The sequence below is a fragment of the Dermacentor variabilis genome, chromosome 4, assembly GCF_050947875.1.
Source record: "Dermacentor variabilis isolate Ectoservices chromosome 4, ASM5094787v1, whole genome shotgun sequence".
NCBI classification, from domain to species: domain Eukaryota; kingdom Metazoa; phylum Arthropoda; class Arachnida; order Ixodida; family Ixodidae; genus Dermacentor; species Dermacentor variabilis.
In genome coordinates this window covers 55,522,820-55,540,811 of record NC_134571.1, presented here as the reverse complement: position 1 = coordinate 55,540,811, position 17,992 = coordinate 55,522,820, and the positions used below count along the sequence as shown (strand labels likewise).

At 43.5% G+C, this 17,992-nt stretch overlaps 1 protein-coding gene across 1 annotated transcript in view; it reads right to left on the bottom strand.

The window, feature by feature from the left end:
- LOC142579181 (uncharacterized) overlaps nucleotides 1-17,992 on the bottom strand; it is a 39,951-nt gene that overhangs the window by 10,694 nt on the left and 11,265 nt on the right. The window contains exons 8-10 of the mRNA XM_075689147.1: nucleotides 15,152-15,233; nucleotides 11,859-11,927; nucleotides 2,270-2,404 (exon numbers count right to left, since the gene is read on the bottom strand). Coding sequence (XP_075545262.1) covers nucleotides 2,270-2,404; nucleotides 11,859-11,927; nucleotides 15,152-15,233 — 286 coding nt within the window. The remainder of the gene's footprint in view (nucleotides 1-2,269; nucleotides 2,405-11,858; nucleotides 11,928-15,151; nucleotides 15,234-17,992) is intronic.

Genomic DNA, 17,992 nt, shown 5'->3' with positions numbered 1-17,992 from the left:
ACTAGTCTTCACCTGAGACAGGTTTTTTATTACCGTGCATACATCCCGATTATTTTTTCACCAGTGAGCTGGTCGCCGTCCATCTCGATGTAGCTGGTGCTCTTCACCCTCGAAAGTGTGTCAAAACCGAAGTACTGTTTGCCGCAACCATTGTGGACGAAACCATGGCCGCTGTCGACACTATCATGGATGGCGACCTGGCGGTTCTAAAGGCACACGGCCGACGCACATATCGAGTCAAAACTAAACTACTGTCTGCCGCAACCACTAAGGACGAAATCGTGGCTGATATCGACGTGATTGTGGATGGCGACAACGCAGTCATGAAGGCACGTGCCCAACCCGGTGCTATATGCGCGGTAGTAAACATAATAAAGGCTTTAGAGGCACAGATAGGCACGGAGCGTTCTAGCATTGATGTCATTTACCTACGATTTCCACTGACAACTATGGCGATGCAGACTCCACCGCTTTGTTTTGGTGGACACTAACGCCATTTTTGCTCTTTTGCGTTACATTTGCGGTGCTTTGGTGCTTGCCAAACTTCGAGAAATGTCAGAATCAACTAATGTGTGGCCAAATACATCTGAATTAACAATAGTTTCAGTCCATTAAATAATGCATACGCCTGCCAAGACCGAAGAACAAGTTCAAATTATCCGATTTTCCAAATTAATGAGGGTCGAATTAACGAGGTTTCACTGTAACGCAAATGTGCCGCCATTCCGTGCTGCAGGCAGTGCATTTGGATTATCACCTATTAAAAGCATCCAGTACCCTTTCAGTAGCACTACACCATGCATGCTGTAAAACAGATAGGTGAAAAATGCTTATTGCAATAGGGTTGGTGACGACAGCTGTGAATGGGACGTGTGACAACACGCAGGGATAGCTACTGGTACCAGAAGAGCAAATTGAGCGCCTGCCGGCATTTCCCTATGACAAGGGTCGGTAAGTACTGCAACAAAGCTGCCGCGGCAGGTGCCAACTGCTCCCTACTGCGTGTGCCTCGCACCGTTTCTTGTTCACATGGGATCTAGCGGCCAATTATTTTTCGTCTGTTCTTGATCGCAAACATTGCCGCCGGGAAACCATACTTAGCGAGATCATATCAACGCAGTTCTACTGTATTTCATTTACAGCCGAGCATTACCAATGTTGGCTGCTTGCTTTCAGGAACTACGTTGTTGGCATCCACGATCACGTTGGCAGTAACAATAGATTTACCTGCAGTATTTGCAGTGAACAGTAATTTTGCTGCAACTCAATGTAAGGCACACACAATGTCACAAACATGGCAGAAACCTTTGAGGATGAAGCACGACGTTGCCCTGGCCCACACGCTGGTGTCAAACCCATCGGCTAGATCGCGATCAACGCACAATCTGCTGCCGACCAGCTCACTGACAGAAAAATTATCAGGATGTGTGCGCAATAGTGAAAAGCACCTCTACTTGGATGAAAATGTGGGTCTCATGCTACAGCTGCACTACAAAGGAAGTCAGGAGCCCCAGCACACTGACAAGGTGATGAGGATTACTGTATCCGTGCAATTTTGTGCGAAATAAAAGTGGGGGTTGCAGATTTGGTCAGCAAGTAAAGGTAGGTTGATTAGTAAGCATTAGTTTATTTTTTCTTGATACATTCAATAATGTAAAATCTAATCAATGATTTAAAACTGCTTCAACAAAGTAAAGTTGCCCTGCCAATAGATATAATGAACTAGATTCATCTCCAAAACCATGAAATACCGATAGTTGTGCGCCGAGCCCATCAGTTTCCACAGGGTTCAGCCACAGTACAACACGGTAGTTCAATAATCCTTTGTTAAATACGCTGTCGAGCTACACTGGTCTTTCTCACGGCACGCGTAGCCCGCCGCGTAGCACTGGTCTTTGTCACGGCGCGCGGCAAATGGTGGCGCTGCACAAGCAGCAGCTCACCATTGCACTTCTCTCACTGCAACAGCCTGTGCGGAGGCTCTTTCTCTATGGCAGAGTAAAAGGAAGATTATCTAGGAAGTTTGGAAGCAGTGCGACTCTGGATACACTAGTTCATTCACTTATTGGAAAATATTTAGATTGTTTAAAATGAACTTCCTTTTCATACTTCACATTCTCACTTCAAACTTGATATTGTAAAGTCAGAAATAGTAGTACACTGTCTATCGTTATGAATAGCCAACCAGCTCTCGTTAGGGTCGCATTGGCCACACCAGTAATGCGAGTGAAGCTACTGAAAGATGCGCATCGCCAGCAATGCAACCTACATTTTCCATGGGACTTCTCCTTGGAGGAACCAGTACGTCCAGGCAGCTCTTGGGTACCAGGCCTTCTTCATTACCGCAGCGACCTCGGTACCAATCAGCACCCTCTTCAGAAAGGAGGGCAACGAGGTCATGAACCTAGAAAATTAAGCATTGCAACATGAGAAGTCAATTCATATAAGAAAACAAAGGAACTAGCGAAACCACAATCCAGTTTCTCACAATAACCAGATACTGCTATCAAGTAGAGTAACAACCCAAGTGATATATGGTTAAACCTCAATATAACACGCTTCGATATAACAAAATTCTTGATATAACAAAGTGTGTTTATACACTATATCAATATAATAAGATTTCACTTACTGTGGTAAAAGGATACCAAGACAATAAATGGAAACTTCCGCAGAGACAGATGGTCAAATTAAAAGTGGCTGCTTGCAAACGCACCTTTCAAACAGTGCACGCATGATCAAAAGTGACCACCGAAGTGGAGCAGCATCGTGTTCCATATAAAGATCTTATCAAGCCCCCCCGTGATGTATGTTTTGGTGCAAGCGAAAACGTGGGAGAGTGAGCTGAGAAGGATGGTGCTTGATGAGCACCAGCTCCCTGTGTGAGCAAGAGGAAAGGGCAGGAGGGGAGCTAGCTCGCGGCGACGCAAACAAGTGCGCACAACGAGATGGGGAGGAAGTGGGGGAGGGGGCAGGTTGGCAGGTGTTTTCTTTTCTAGTGCAGCTGAGGGCATACACAGCCCACGCATGCACAGCTTGCGCATCCTGTTTTAGAGGTAATCTGCAGCTTGTGCAAAGAGGCGTGGCGCCACATGCATTGTCTTCCCGCATGTTCAGTACTGGAGGTTGCGCAATGTCAAGTTTCGGAGACACGTTGATGCAACAGGCAGACGAAGCATTCACTTCCTGCTGCGAGCTTTTCATGATAGCATCGTGCCACTGCCGGCGACACTATCAGCCGAGGGGGCGGAGTGGATGCAGAAAAATGGATGGTCTCGCCTCGTACTGCCGATGCAAAGATACCGTCGACTCTCCAATTCAACAAAATGATTTTTTTTTTTTCCATTCTAGTTCGCCTTTTCTAACTGCCTGATAATTCAGAAAACTTTTCGGCCCCTCTCGTGTAGGAAAAATTAATTGGCAACTGTAATCATTTGCATAAAAGGTCGAATTTCAGCACAATGAAATTTCGATATTATGCAGCAAATTGCCAATTCTACCAACTTCGTTATATTGAGGTTTAACTGTATCTCTTACGCTGTACTTGCACACTTCACAACACATCAGCCTACAGAACAAGCAAAGATTCCAGAAAGAAAAGCTATCAAATCTTTATGTGCTGCACTTATGTTTAATCCCATTGCCTACAGCCTCCATATCTCAGTATACATGCTCTACACTTTGCACACACTAACTTGCAACATCTGAGAATACCACATTTTCAGCACTTATCATGCCTCTGTATTGCCACACTGCACTCAGCCCTGTCAGAAAAACAGGGGGAAAAAAGGAAAGAAACCATGTGTGTAACCACATGTACAGTGGAAATTCAAAAATCAGTCAAGCACAATTTTATCCCAAGGCAAAGGCAGATGCAATCCCAAGGCAAAGCTATATTTTCACCAACGCTGCTTCCAGTGCTGCTGTCCAATTAAATTACCGCAGCTTGACAGCAATTAGAAGCAGGGCCCCTCAACAGGCCAAATAACAAATTTGTTTATACGCTGGAAGTTGTGACATGCCCTCTCGGGAGTATGCTACCACAAGAATTTTTCAAGTTGGTACATTAATAGCCTCGATAGAAATATTTCAGTACCGCGAACCCATGATTTGAGGAGGCGAGCATCACCGCCAACAAGGACACTCTCTCCACTTGCCCCATCTAGCCTCCACAAGTGAAATTCCTTCCCTGCATTCTCCCATAGCAGAGCTGGAGGATCGTGTGAACCATACGTCATGGGCCCCACCTTTTTTCTTTTCTTTTTCCTCTCTTGCTTTATTGCTGTGCAGCGCACTTTCACTGATGGTTGTGCATGCGAGCTGTTGCATTTGCCTCATTTTGCGCAGTGCATGATTTTGCGTGCTGTGCACGAGAACGCCTGACTAGCGGCATAGGTCAGTGCTACACAAACACTGAGGCAGATGCAAGCAGATCACAGAGCATGATCCTGCGCTGAAAATGACAGTTTCGCTCTCAGCATGCGCGATGACGTGGGAACAAGCAGACAAAATGGAAGTACATCTCTCGCTGTGTTTTGAAGTAAAACAAAAACATGCAGACATTCGGTTTGTGTGTTTTATTATTTCTCTGAACTTTAATTTGTCTATTGAAGCAACAGATTACACAAATAACAGATGTTGCCTTGAATAACTCTCGGGGTGTCATGTGTCAATATTGACACGTGTACTTATCTTTATCGGGCAACCACGTTTCGCCGCCTAACAAATGTAATCGCACAGCGTGGGACACGCCTGCATGTATACGAAGTTTCTGGAAAGTCATCGATGCTTCTATCCGCTGTATGTTGTCGCCGAACCTTATGTTATCCGATTTCATCACCTGACGCGAATGGTGTAGAACTTTGTGGAAGGCATGCGGGTCCGAACGATTAGTCTGGAACATTCGATGACTGCTCTATAAAAGCCGACGTGCTTGACCCGCTGATCAGATTTTCGCCGATCGCCGATCGCGTTCGCCACTATCATTGTGCTATAAGTGTAGCTTGTTTTGTGGGCAAAGGTTCGCCCAATAAATGTTAGTTTTGTCTTTCACGGTATTGCTACTGTGTTCTTAACGTCACCACCACGTGACAATATGAGCAATATCAGCATACACACGTACGTAAGTGCGCTTGCTATCTCGGAGCGTGGCGCCCGCGAGGAGAAGTGCAAACAGCATTTAGTCTGAAATTTCAGGTCTTTCTGCAGCATGTAGCAATTTAATTCTTAGCAGATATGATCGTGAACGCGCACTGTAAGCACTGCACTTGTCAGCTCAAAATGTTCAGACCTGGTGAGGGACCCTTTAAGAGGGCACTACAACACTTCTTTAACACAGTAAGGAAACATTCACACACTGTAGGCAATGGTGCCAAGAGCATGCAAGTCAAATATCACAAACCCGTGAAACAAGACAAACTTATTTCAGTACTGTCAGTCTAGGTTGAGACCTTAGGCAGGAGTGGCTTACAATTATCGTTTTCATACATACAAAATCAGAAGACTGCATGGCAAAGTTGCAAAACCATATACATATATACATATACATAAATGAAGAGATTCAAAAAATTGACATCAAGGTTTATGTAGCACATCAGAGTTATATGTTATCAAATTGAAAGCATCTAAATAAGATGATACTGTCGGGCATTCGACTATAGCTGCTGGAAGTGAATTCCAATTGGTTATAGTTCTTGGGGAAAAAGGAATATCGGAACAAGTTGGTGTTACATGAAAGCTCAGTTACTTTTTTAGTGTGATAGGAGCGAGTGGACCATCGGTTTACGTCGCTTTAATGTGTATCCTTCATTGTGCCTAATTGTCTGTGGTAAAGGATATAAAAAAGTTTCATTCTCTCATGGTGTCGCCTAATTTCTAGTTTTTCAAGTTTAGAGTTTTCTAAGAGAGCTGTAGGTAATGCTTGCCAACTGTATTTGTTATAAACAAATCTAACCGATTTCCTCTGTATTTCTTTCCATATTGAAACGCTTCTTTTTGTGTATGGATTCCACACAGCTGCGGAGTATTCTAGTAGTGTCCGAATAAAGGTTTTGTATGCTAGAAGCTTAATTTCTTGTGTAGACTTACCCAAACACCCCCTTCAGTATCCCAGTTTTTCATCACCTTTGGTATATAGTCACTGTGGTCACTCCATGTAAAATTGTTAGAAATGATGACTCCCAAATGCTTATACTTGGTTAGTACTGTCAAAGGTTGATTATCAAAGCTGTACGAGAAATTTATGGGATACTTTTTGTGAGTAATAGTCATTGCAACGGTTTTCTTTTTGTTAATGGTGATCTGCCACTCTGAATCCCTATATGTACTCGATACAGAGGTGCGTTTACTAAAACCTGGTCATTAGGTGCTCTGGACCCCATGTATGTATTCGATCCAGAGGTATGTTTAGTAAAACCTAGTCATTAGGTGAAGTAATTTCCTGATATGTAATGCAATTATCGGCAAAGAGCCGTATCTTGACAGGTATGTTCTGAATAATGCTGAGGAAAAAGAGAGGACTAAGGATGGATCCTTGTGGAATGCCTGAAAGTACTGAAATAAACAAGAAGGGGGTTAACCGAGGGGCCCGATTTTGTTGGCTTCTTATGATATGAAAGTACAGAAATGGCACGTGAATTTACGCCGTCAATGGACACATAACTTACCGTCTACGTGATAGGTAGGATTCTATCCAAGCAATTAAGGTGATTTTTTTCAGCATTAATTTTAGCTTCAATAATAGTTTTCGATGGGAAACACGGTCCAATGCCTTTTCAAAATCTAGAAATACCGTATTTATTCGCGTATAACCCGCACCAAAATGTGAAAAAACGCGTTTAAAAAGTGGGGGTGCGGGTTATCTGCGAATTTTTTCCTTGGGAGGGGGGGGTCGGCTTCACCGCAATGTGCGGCGGCCTCCCCGTGTAGTCCGCCATCCCCATCGTCATCGATGCTTGTCAAGCCGATGAAGGGCCAACGAAAGGCCAGCATTGTTGAGCCTCGCGTTAGGCGCTGTTTAGTGTACTTACCCCAGTTTGCACTGTTTGCCTGCTTTGTTTTGGCATCATGAGTGCGACTCGACGGCAGTGTTTCACAGCGAAAGAGAAGCTAAAGATTATAGCCGCTGCCGAAGAAATCGGCAACAGAGCTGCTGCAAGACAGCATGACGTCGACGAGTCGTGCATTCGCGACTGGAGGAAGAAAAAAGAGAGTCTCGAAGCAACGAACCGGAACAGGCGAGCGTTTCGGGGTCCGAAGACTGGCGCGTACCCCCACCTCGAGACGCAGCTTGCGAAGTTCATTGAGGAGCAGAGAAGTCGTGGCCACGCTGTTTCGACTGAGATGGCGCAAATGGAAGCCCTGAAGTTGGCCCGGGAATTGAACATTCCACGTGAGTTTCGTGCAAGCCGTGGATGGCTTCAGCGCTTCATGCGAAGACATGCATTTTCTATGCGGCGGCGAACAACCATGTGCCAGCGGCTTCCTGAAGCCTACGAGGAAAAGTTGTTGAACTTTCAACGATATGTGATCGCACTTCGGAAGGAGCACAGCTATTTGCTGTCTCAGGTGGGAAATGCTGATCAAACACCTGTGTACTTTGAGATGCCGATGGACACGACCATGGAAAAAAAGGGCTCCAAATCAGTCAGCGTGCTGACCGGCGGAAATGCCAAGCTGCGCTGCACAGTCATGCTATGCGCTTTGGCTGACGGCACGAAACTGCGCCCGTATGTGATTTTCAAACGCAAGACGCTACCTAGCATTCCACTGCCCCCAGGAATCGTTGTGCGTGCGGAAGAAAATTCGTGGATGAACAGTGGCCTAGTCGGTGACTGGCTTCGAGTAATCTGGGAGCGAAGACCAGGTGCCTTGCTGGCACGCCGGTCGATGCTCGTACTAGATTCCTTCAGAGGCCACTGCACTGATGCGGTGAAGGCTCGCCTTGCCGAGACCAGCACCGACCTCGTCATAATACCTGGCGGCATGACGTCCATGCTACAGCCACTCGACGTGTGCCTGAACAAGCCGTTCAAGGCACACGTGAAGCGGCTGTATGCCCAGTGGATGGCCGACGGCATGTACGCCCTCACACCGACGGGACGCGTGCGAAGGCCTGATATTCCATTACTGTGCCAGTGGATCGTGGATGCGTGGAAAGCGATACCGGCCGATTTGGTGCGCAAAAGCTTTAAAAAATGTGCGATCAGTAATAGTCTGGATGGTTCCGAGGACGACTACGTCTTTGAGAGTGGCGATGAAGCCTCGGATGGCAGTAGTGAGAGCGGCGTCGATTAAGAATCGGATAACCAGTGACGTGGTGGCGGTCGTTTGAATAAATGTTCTGAAAACGAAATGATCACTGAGTGTGAGTTGCATCTTTCTAGCGCTCATTTTTTTTTTTTCAGGTAAACGTGCGGGTTATACGCGAGTTTTTTTTTTTTTTTTCCGCCGAGTTCAAAGTTAGGGGTGCGGGTTATACGCAGGGGCGGGTTATACGCGGGTAAATACGTATAATGTCAATCTGGTTATGTCTGTCTAGGGCAGCTGCTATATCATGGATAGTCTCAATGAGCTGAGTTATTGTTGAATAACCATGGCGAAAACCAAGCTCGAAGCAACATATTGGGCTTTCATTTTCAAGAAAAGCAGAAATATGTTTAAAAATTATGTGCTCCAAGAGCTTTGCACATGTGCATAATAAAAACATCGGTCTATATGATGACACATCTGAAGGCACGCTTGCTTTAGGAATTGGGGTGATTTTCACGTATTTCCAGTCGCTCGGAAGCTTGGCATTAAACAGCGATTTCTTAAATTGTAAACAAATATTTGGAGCACCTTTCTACATAATGTGTTAAAAATATATTAGGTATACCATCTATACGTGGCGATTTCTTGACACCTATTTTAAGAACAACGTAAGTATGCCTTCTTCGAGGATACACAAATCATTAATAGTTCCTTTGTTATCAAACTTCTGAATTCTGGTGTACGGCCATCATCAACGGAAAATACAGAAGCAAAATAAGTATTAAGTGCTTTGGCAATTACTGTGTTATCTATTAGAGGGATACCATCGATGGAAAGAGTAGGGCCGGATTTTTTTTTTTTGGCAAAATATGTCGCTATAACTTATTGGGTGATGACCATAATGAAATTTTTTAGGTGAATACTTTTATAAGAACCTTTGGCCTTTTCAATGATATCCTTTAATTGTTCCCGTAGTTCCAATATTTTATCTGAACTGCAGGAACACGGACACAATTTGAGCTGTGTCCTTACTTTGTTCAGTTTGCACCAATGGCGTGCGGTCTCCTTAGTCATCCTTGGATTATGTGTATGCCGTAATTTAAGTTTTTGTGGAACAAAGCTTTTTACACAAGTTAATACAAGATTCGTAACAAAACACCACATATATTCAACAGCATATGCATCTGATTCATACAATGGGGTAAAGAAAGAAAATGAATTATCTAAAACATACAATATATCGACGTCACTAGCACGTGAGAACACAGGAACAATACATTCCTTTTCTTTTTGTCAACCTTGATTGGAATTTTACTTCCACATTTAAGCACAACAGCTTATGGTTCAAGATTCCTTTGAATATATCAATGTTCGGGTCGTGGTCAAGTATACTGTCGATTACAAGAAAAAAATCCAAAACTGATTGGCTGTCATTTTGTATTCATGTAGGCGCTTTTATTACCCGTGTTAAGCCATGTCAAAAAACAGTGTCTATAAGCGGTTCAGCGGAACTAGAAAGTGCTTCAGGAAAATCGCCATCCCTGTTCACTGATGGAATGTACACACATCTCCACTGATGGAGTGTACACACAGCTCCAATCACCCAGCAAAATGGAAAGCGGCATTTGTTTATGCGTCCCACCCTTTCTGTCAATGCTTCTTTGTTGCTCTCCGATGCCTATGTCATAGAGGGACAAACAACCTCAAAGACAACCGTGGAAGATAATTTTGGAAGACAACATTGAAGGGTTACTATAAGTTCACCAGGGAAAGAAGAATAGTAAGAAAGGAGCAATACGTAGGATACTTCCGTAGGAACCACTTCAGCAGGGAGGAAGCATGTTGAGGGGAAATGGAGAAAGCAAACATTTCACTCTTTCCGTCTCAGTTATTTTTAAATCTTTCTGCAGGAATACTATATTCAAAGAAATGCATTTCACTCACTCTAGTGTAGTATCAGTTTTGAAGGATAGGCGCTGTAGTTAAATCTGCATTCAGGTAAGAATTCAACGAAGCCGAGCATACGGCAGTGAAGCCACATGAGAAGGTGAAATTTACGGATAACCCTGCACATGATGGAATAAATTTATTGAATCTGGCAAGAGTAATATAGGAAAAAACAGAATACAGCAGATTTACATTCATTTGACTCCAGTTAATATGATCCCGATTGAAGGTCCCGGCCGGCGTCCGTGTATTTCCACAGGCCCAAACTTTTGTTACTTCGATCCTAAAATTGACCACTGCTGGATAATTGAAGCTTGACCAATTAACACGCATGCGCCTGACTCCTATGGTGATCCCAACAGCAACTCCTCTAGTGGCACCTCGGCAAAGCTTAGGGGACAGCGTACGCGTTGAGCACACATCAAAAGAACCTCCAATGGAAAATGCTTATTTTCGGCCTGTCCAAGTAGGATTTTCACACAACAGCCATAGCTCACAATGTTAGATTATATGCGTAACAGCATTTACCCGATTCTAATGTGTGGTTCTTTTTTATGAAAATTGGGCTGAATATTGCCAGCGCGATTAATCGGACACGAAACCAAATCCGCCTCCGCGGTGTTTGTGTGCTTTGTCGCATAACACGAATGTATTGCAGCGATGCTGACTAAAATAATTGCGTGGCGAAGCTGGCTCTAAGTGGCTGCCAATTTGCAAAGCACAGATTAGACCCTTGCCCATTTTTCGTGCTAAAAAATCGGGTGCGCATTAGATTTCTACTTTGTTTCAGAGCTTTAATGTTATTCCTACATTAGGTTTGGCATGATTAGTTACCATGATTGGTGTTGTGTTTTAGCACTTTTTCTGCACCTTGTTCAATTACACCCACTGGATAATTAAATAAATTTCGTCAGTCCTGTCAGGGTCAAATTAACCGAAGTTGACTGTAGTACTTGCTTCATGCTTTGCACTTGCTCTCTGCTATTTCCAGCATTACTCAACCTCAAAAAAAAAAATAAATAAATAAATAAATCCACGTGACTATGTTGATAATCTAGCAGTTGTTCCAAGCCTATTCAATTTTCATATGAACTCAACTTATGACTAGAATTTCTTTGCAAAGAGAGAGTATTGAAGCATTAGATCAAGAGAACAGATGTAAGAGACAACTGCAGTTATTGAGCAAGGCCAGAATTCAGAAAACTAGTGCAATTTATAAGATGACAGCAGAAATAATTATTGTACAGACTCAGACGGTTTCCTTATCGTTGAAAGCACAATGATCAGCTTGTGGAACTAATAGAAAGAACCGCAATTTATTGCACCTATAAAAAGTTTCAAGGTGGCTAAAGAACTGCTGTGGTTGAAGATGTTCCAAACAACCTGGCATTTCATAAGTCGCTACAGACTGTCTCGACAGCATAAGAAAACACCACGAAGAAGAACCTGAAAAAATTTTAGAAGGCAGAGCACCACAGCCATCATAAATGCTTTTTGATTTTTTCCGTACATAACGATGATGAAATGTGATTAACTGGTTTTATATAGTGCAGCATCCGATTCAACTATAATGTACCACAGGTACTCGCACAAAATTGTCGATGGCTGCAAAGTGTTCTTCAAGGGGGGTGTGCCCTACTGTAAATAAAAATGACACTTGCCTTTAGCGAGAGCTGTCCAGGTGCAGATGCCTGGTAGTCATGCCTTGCTACAGCTGCTCCTGAAAGGTCCTGCATAACACAATTGGAGAGCGTGAATAAGACTGGAAGAAAAGGGGGTCCTGCCACACCTTTCAAGAAATGTGCGGAAAGTGTTCTTATGTTAAAGTACATGACCTCAGAAATACCATATTTACTCATGTGATCCCCACAATTTCTTTTATGAGGTGTAGGTCTTAAAAGAGGTGGGCTTTTGGATACTCACTGAAGAATAAAACTGCGCTCCGACTGCTATGCAGAATAAGGCAACCACTGGCAGCCGACTATGAACACACATACAGTTGCTGACCGACTTTTCGGACACACACAACGCCGCGAGAATGTCCGAACAATCAGGCAGTCCTAAAAAAAGAGATTGCAACAGTAAAATCGATTTCGTTGTTTTTTAGAGCACCAGTGCAGTAGGAAATTTGTTCACAAGCTATTGCTCAGCGGTGTGCTCCATTAAAATAAAATTTAATGGAAGCAGTTAAACGATTGAACACAATCAGCAGCCGGATGGAGGAAGGTGGTGGAGAGGGGCACTGGCCTCCCCGCCATTATAGTTTTCTCACAACAGCTCTGCCATCCCCTTATTTTGATTTTCTCATGCAACCCGGTTACGTATAACAATTATCAGTTATAACAATGGAATTTTCGTGGCACCTGAATATTGTTATAAATAGGTTCGACTGTACAAGTTAGTGGCAGTGAAATGCTCCCCTGACATCCCATTCTAGCTCGCATTGTTTTGGCCATTATCACACTGACATGAAATAGCCACCACACTCTGTTTCATGCAATCAGGCAACGCTGTGGAGGCCACGCAGATAAAAAAAACCACTCCACAGGTTTTGTTGTGTGGTTTTTTTTTTATCTGCAAAACTTTCTACAGATTAACTACTTCATATACCGCAACTACAACATAAAGTACATTGAATCATGCACTATCTGTGCAATCTTGTGCTTCCTGTACACAACATGCTATGTTTTGGTTCCAAGAAAGAGCAGTGCATTGTGGTCGCTGGTTGCAGAAATGCGTCACACCGCTCGTTTGGTGTTGAAAGGTTCAGATCTGCAATGCCCTCCATGTAATATAATTAAGTCATACGTTGCAACATTAAAAGTATGAAACTTAATGTTACGTCAAATTACATAAGCATACATAACACCTTTTTTTCATACATGAACACTTCTTTTTGTTTGCGAAGGCGAACAGTGACAGCCTTCCTAGCACTGCCTGTTATGTGTGAAACGGAGAATAAGATTCACCTGTTATGCCAACCAATATTGGGGAACATTATTTGTACAATTTGATGGCCCCACTGACTGATAAGCTAAGGGACTTCTCCATTTTCGCTGCTGCCGAAGGGACACCTTAGTTGCAGTATCTACGATAAACTCCTGCGAATGCGACCCTTGTTAACTTGAAAAATCATATAATCTGAACTTGCCGTCCAGTTCGAGCAAACATATGCATTATTCACTTGCATAAAATTCTGATTAATCTGCAGGAATTTGGCTGCGTACTGCTTAATTTAGACAAGCCACAGAGCATGGTGAGCACTGAACAAAGCAAGTGGGCAATGCAAAAGCAGCGCTAGTGCCCAAATTGAATTCAGCAGCGAAGTATGCACCACTAAAGTTGTCATTTAGAATTGTGTGTGCACTGCGCATGAAAGTGCCAAAGCTGCGCAATGTCAACAGTTGAAACTGTCTTTTTGCCTAGACGCAAGGTTACAAATGCATGAACTTGCTAGATGTGTTCGTCTGTCTTTGGTTGGAGACAGATGAACCCAAACAGTGCCTCTTTTGCCGTCAGACTAGAATGTTTGTGTGAAGGCAAACTCCACCATCAATGAGCCACTTTGCACAAACAGTTAGTGGCAAACTCCCTGCAACCACTTGCCGCCAATGGCCACACTTCCAGGTCTAACCAGCTCTGCTTTGTCGGTTTTTCAGCAACGAAAGTAACGATTTGGTGCCAGGTCAATGCAGGCCTATTCGCAGTGGCCATATAGCAGTTGGAAAGCCAAAGAACTACCCCACCAAGTAAAGCAAGGGCAGAATAGCTACAATCTGAATAGCATTAAATTTGCTTGTGGCTGCCGTTTTTGTGATATCGAGCGTGGATCATGCCGAAAAGTCAAGCAAGAAAGAGCATGGCACCCAAAATTTAAATTGCCGTTACACTTTCGTTCCACAGAGAATGTGGCAGTGCTGCAGAAAAGCCCAAATACAGAAGAACCTGCTTCATTCATTTTTTAAAAAAACGAGAAAAAAACATACTAACTGGGAAAACGTATGATCCGAAGCAAGTAAAAAATTTGACAGACTCCACTGTTGTTGACATCTACGTAATGCGAAGCATTGTGCAGATCGTTGCGGCACAAGACGCCAAAGTGCCTCAAACTGGCGGTGCTCGGGCGGCCCGAGACGCATTTTGTTGTTTTCCTATTGCGTGGTGTTTTAAGGTGGTGGTGAGAAACCAAGACGAAATCAAGCTGGTAGACCATGCCGGATGCTGCTGAAGTGAAATGTAATGGCCACATCACGCTGCCTGCAGCAGGGAATGGCAGCGCGTTTGGATTATCGCCTGCTAAAAGCATGTACCACGCTTCCAATGGCACCAAGCTCTGTGGAACAGATTAATGAAGATGTTTATCGCAATGGAACTGGCAGTGATAGTTGTGCATGCTGCGTGCAACGACTCCGGAGATTTGCTGGTACTGAAATGAGAAACTTAGTACGTGCAGGCGTTCTCACGTGGGACGGGAGGGCAAGTATTGTGGTGAAGCTGCCACGGTGGGCAGCTATATACTGTTTTCGATGGCGCGCGCCTAGCACATTTTCTTGTTTAGGTGGGATCTAATGGCCAGAAAACGTATCATACGATTGCAGTTTGGCAACATACTGAATGTTGGTGGCGAAAATTTGTGTTTTCCAGAAACGTATGAATCAGTAAAAAATGAGCACAACTCTATTAGGTCATTTCTTGCATTCTCAATTGCGCCGGCGCCGGCAAACGTCGGTGCCGGGAAACCGTACGTAATGGGAACGTATCAACAAGGTTCTACTGTAATTGAGCGAATCTAAAAAATTTAAATGACCAAAAAAATTGTCCAGCAACTGTAATGCCCTATTCTGTCTTGGCAGGGATGGCTCCACAACACCACCATGCCCATATCTTTGTAGTGTCCAGCCTTTCACATGCTTCCAATGAAAATTCCAATGAATTTATGTCTGCATTTTTTCACCTGCTGAGCGCTATCCTCTTCCAAAGGTGGTGCCGGTGGCGGGTGCATTGGTGGAGGTGGAGACCACTCCTCCGTCGGAGAGCTGCAGATAGGAAAGAATCTTAAGAACCCTGTGCAATCTTCTTAAAAATGTAGTTACGCCCATTCAGCTGTTATTTTGCTTTCATCAGCATAATCACTCCCTACCAGCTACGGCAGCCAGTAGATATGGCATTGCACTGCTCAGCTCGAGGTCACGGGTTCAATCCCGGCATCGACAGCTTATTCAATGCCATCACATACAACTTCTGTTGCAGCAGCCTGCAAAAGTTACAGCTCATTATAGATGTTTTACAGTTGCCACATAACCTTCGTGCAAAGCTACTGCAAGCCATGACATCCGTGGTGGCATTAAAAATGGTTTCAACACAACATATGAAAAATCCTGCTACATCCACTGCTCATCTTATGGCTTGGTTTTCCTACTGATGTAAGCTTTTTACAGTAATGCTGGAGGCACGCACGATAATGCTATTAAATAGTGGTATACTGTTTGTTGAGGGGCTTACATTTGCCATCTAAAAAGAAAGTCACAAGGAAGTTAGAGCCAGGGTTGACACGCAAAAGAATTAATTCAGGTGTTTCTCAATGCCCCTTGCATGTTTTCTGCACGCTTGTCAATCCAGCACAGTCGATTCCCATTAATTAGACTCTGACGTGAGAGACAAAATTGACTGAATCATCTGGCAGGTCAAATTAAACAAGAAACAGAAAAAAAGAACACCAAAACACATCGTCAATTCATTTGTCAGTATTTGCCCTATCTTAACACGCCACCGAATCAAATGCAGGCCCACTTTCTATGTCTCCAAAGTAGAAACGTAGCCTAGAAATTACGTAATAGCTCCTAAACAAAGTAGAAATCTTAAGTGCACTTGATTTGTTAGCAATAAAAATTGGCAAGAGTCTAACATGTGTTACACTACTGCGGCCGGTTTCCTAAAGTCCACTTCGCCGCAGTATGATAGTGTTATGCGGTAAAGCATACAAACCAGCTTGGACACAGCCAGTAGCCCAACATTTTCTAGCTTTTTATACCGAGTTTCTGGTAAAATAAAATACTGCTTAATAAGCGCAAATATTCTTCAAAAATTGGATACTGCTGCAGGCACCACAAGCTCATGATGTTTGCTTATTGTGCAGCGTTCTCCCATGTGAAAATGCAACCACTAGTGGTAACACAGGTATAATTTCCACTTCTATGACAATAATTTGAGTACATTATTTGCCACTGTGGAAAAAAAAAGATAGAGAAGTTAAATCCTCAGAAAAAAAAACATTCGCACATTTAGAAAAAACCCTTTTATGACAGCTATTAGCCCCAAAGCTGATTGCTCTTGCACATCAAATTGGTACGAGTGAAACAAACTGGCCATAAGGGAGCCCATGACTGCATGCTTCGCTCTTTCTTGCACTGTGGCTCACTGCACGAAAATTGGCTAACTGCTACAGCCATGTTCCCGGTTTGCTGATTCTAGCGTGGAAAGAGCAGTGGCAAGCTCCAGAAGAAATAGAAGTACAATTTTAACAGAATGTGTGGCATTCTAGATGCACAGGACACAGCACAGGGCATTCGAATCCCATGCCTCGGCAATACCTTGGTCAATGTCCAGACAGTTTTCAACAGTCTGAGCCCGCTACACACTCCATGGCATCCCCTGCAGCTACTGCTACTTGTTTTTGCTAAATTAAAATGACTTGCAGTGATGTAAGGCTTGTTAAATGCCGATTTTTGTATTCAGGGGGTTAAGAACTAAAGCAACTCACTGCTTGTTCACCTGGAAAAAAAGAAAAAAACGTTCCAGCTTCCACTTAAAGAAAGAAACGGGATTGTGTGTGCTGGTGTATTTTTCCCATGAACATTATTTTCATGCTGCATTATTAGCAGCGAGAATTTGGAGTGGCGCCCTCTCGCAAGTGATGTCCCGGCCAGGACGCAGCTCGCTGCGGCTCGCTCGGCTGCCGCGAGTGCTCGTTCCCTTTGTGTATGCTTGGGGTATGGGCAGCTCGAGCCGTACTTATTGAAGGATACGTCGGCTTCTTTTTGCTGCCATGCCTGAACCACACAGTTTCTTCTTCAAAAGTGAAGTGAGTCGAGAAAATTTGTGGCTGGGATATCGCAAGCGATGTAGCGTTGAAGGGTTCTACTGGTTTTACAATGCATATGTGCGCCATGTCTGTCCATAAATTTTATGTAAAAAGAATTTCTGCAAATTCAACACGCGAAGTTGTGTATGATGCTTTGCTAAACACTTAACATTCACTTAGTAGTTAGCTATGAGAGATATTGCATTTTACATGGAAGAAAAATCTTGGTAATTGGCATCAGCATGCTATCCGTGTTAGACACTGCCCAGCGAAACTGTCATCATGATTCTTATTACTCTGGTGAGTTCTAGTCAAATATGGCCGTTTATTAATGCGTAAAAGAAAGAGTTAGGCGAGCATTTCTTATGAAAAAGTTTGCTGCTATTTTCATCCTTCTCTGAAACAGGCCTCCAAAAAACGAATTGCTCATGGCTGCTAACACTACAGCACGTCATATAGAGTATTTACATAGTTGATTCACCATAGTAGCAATCACCTGAGAGAAAAGTTTCGTGGTTAAGACAGAGAGCCAATCAACTGTAACTATGTTACCAACCATAACTACGTTACCATGCCCTCCATAATTGTTGCTCCATCCGGTGTCGTTAAGCTTATTGATGGACTAAGCATTCATTCTGCTCCCGGATACGACTGTATTAACTCGAAATTCTTAAAAAACACTTCATATTATTCTTCCATTATACTATCCAAACT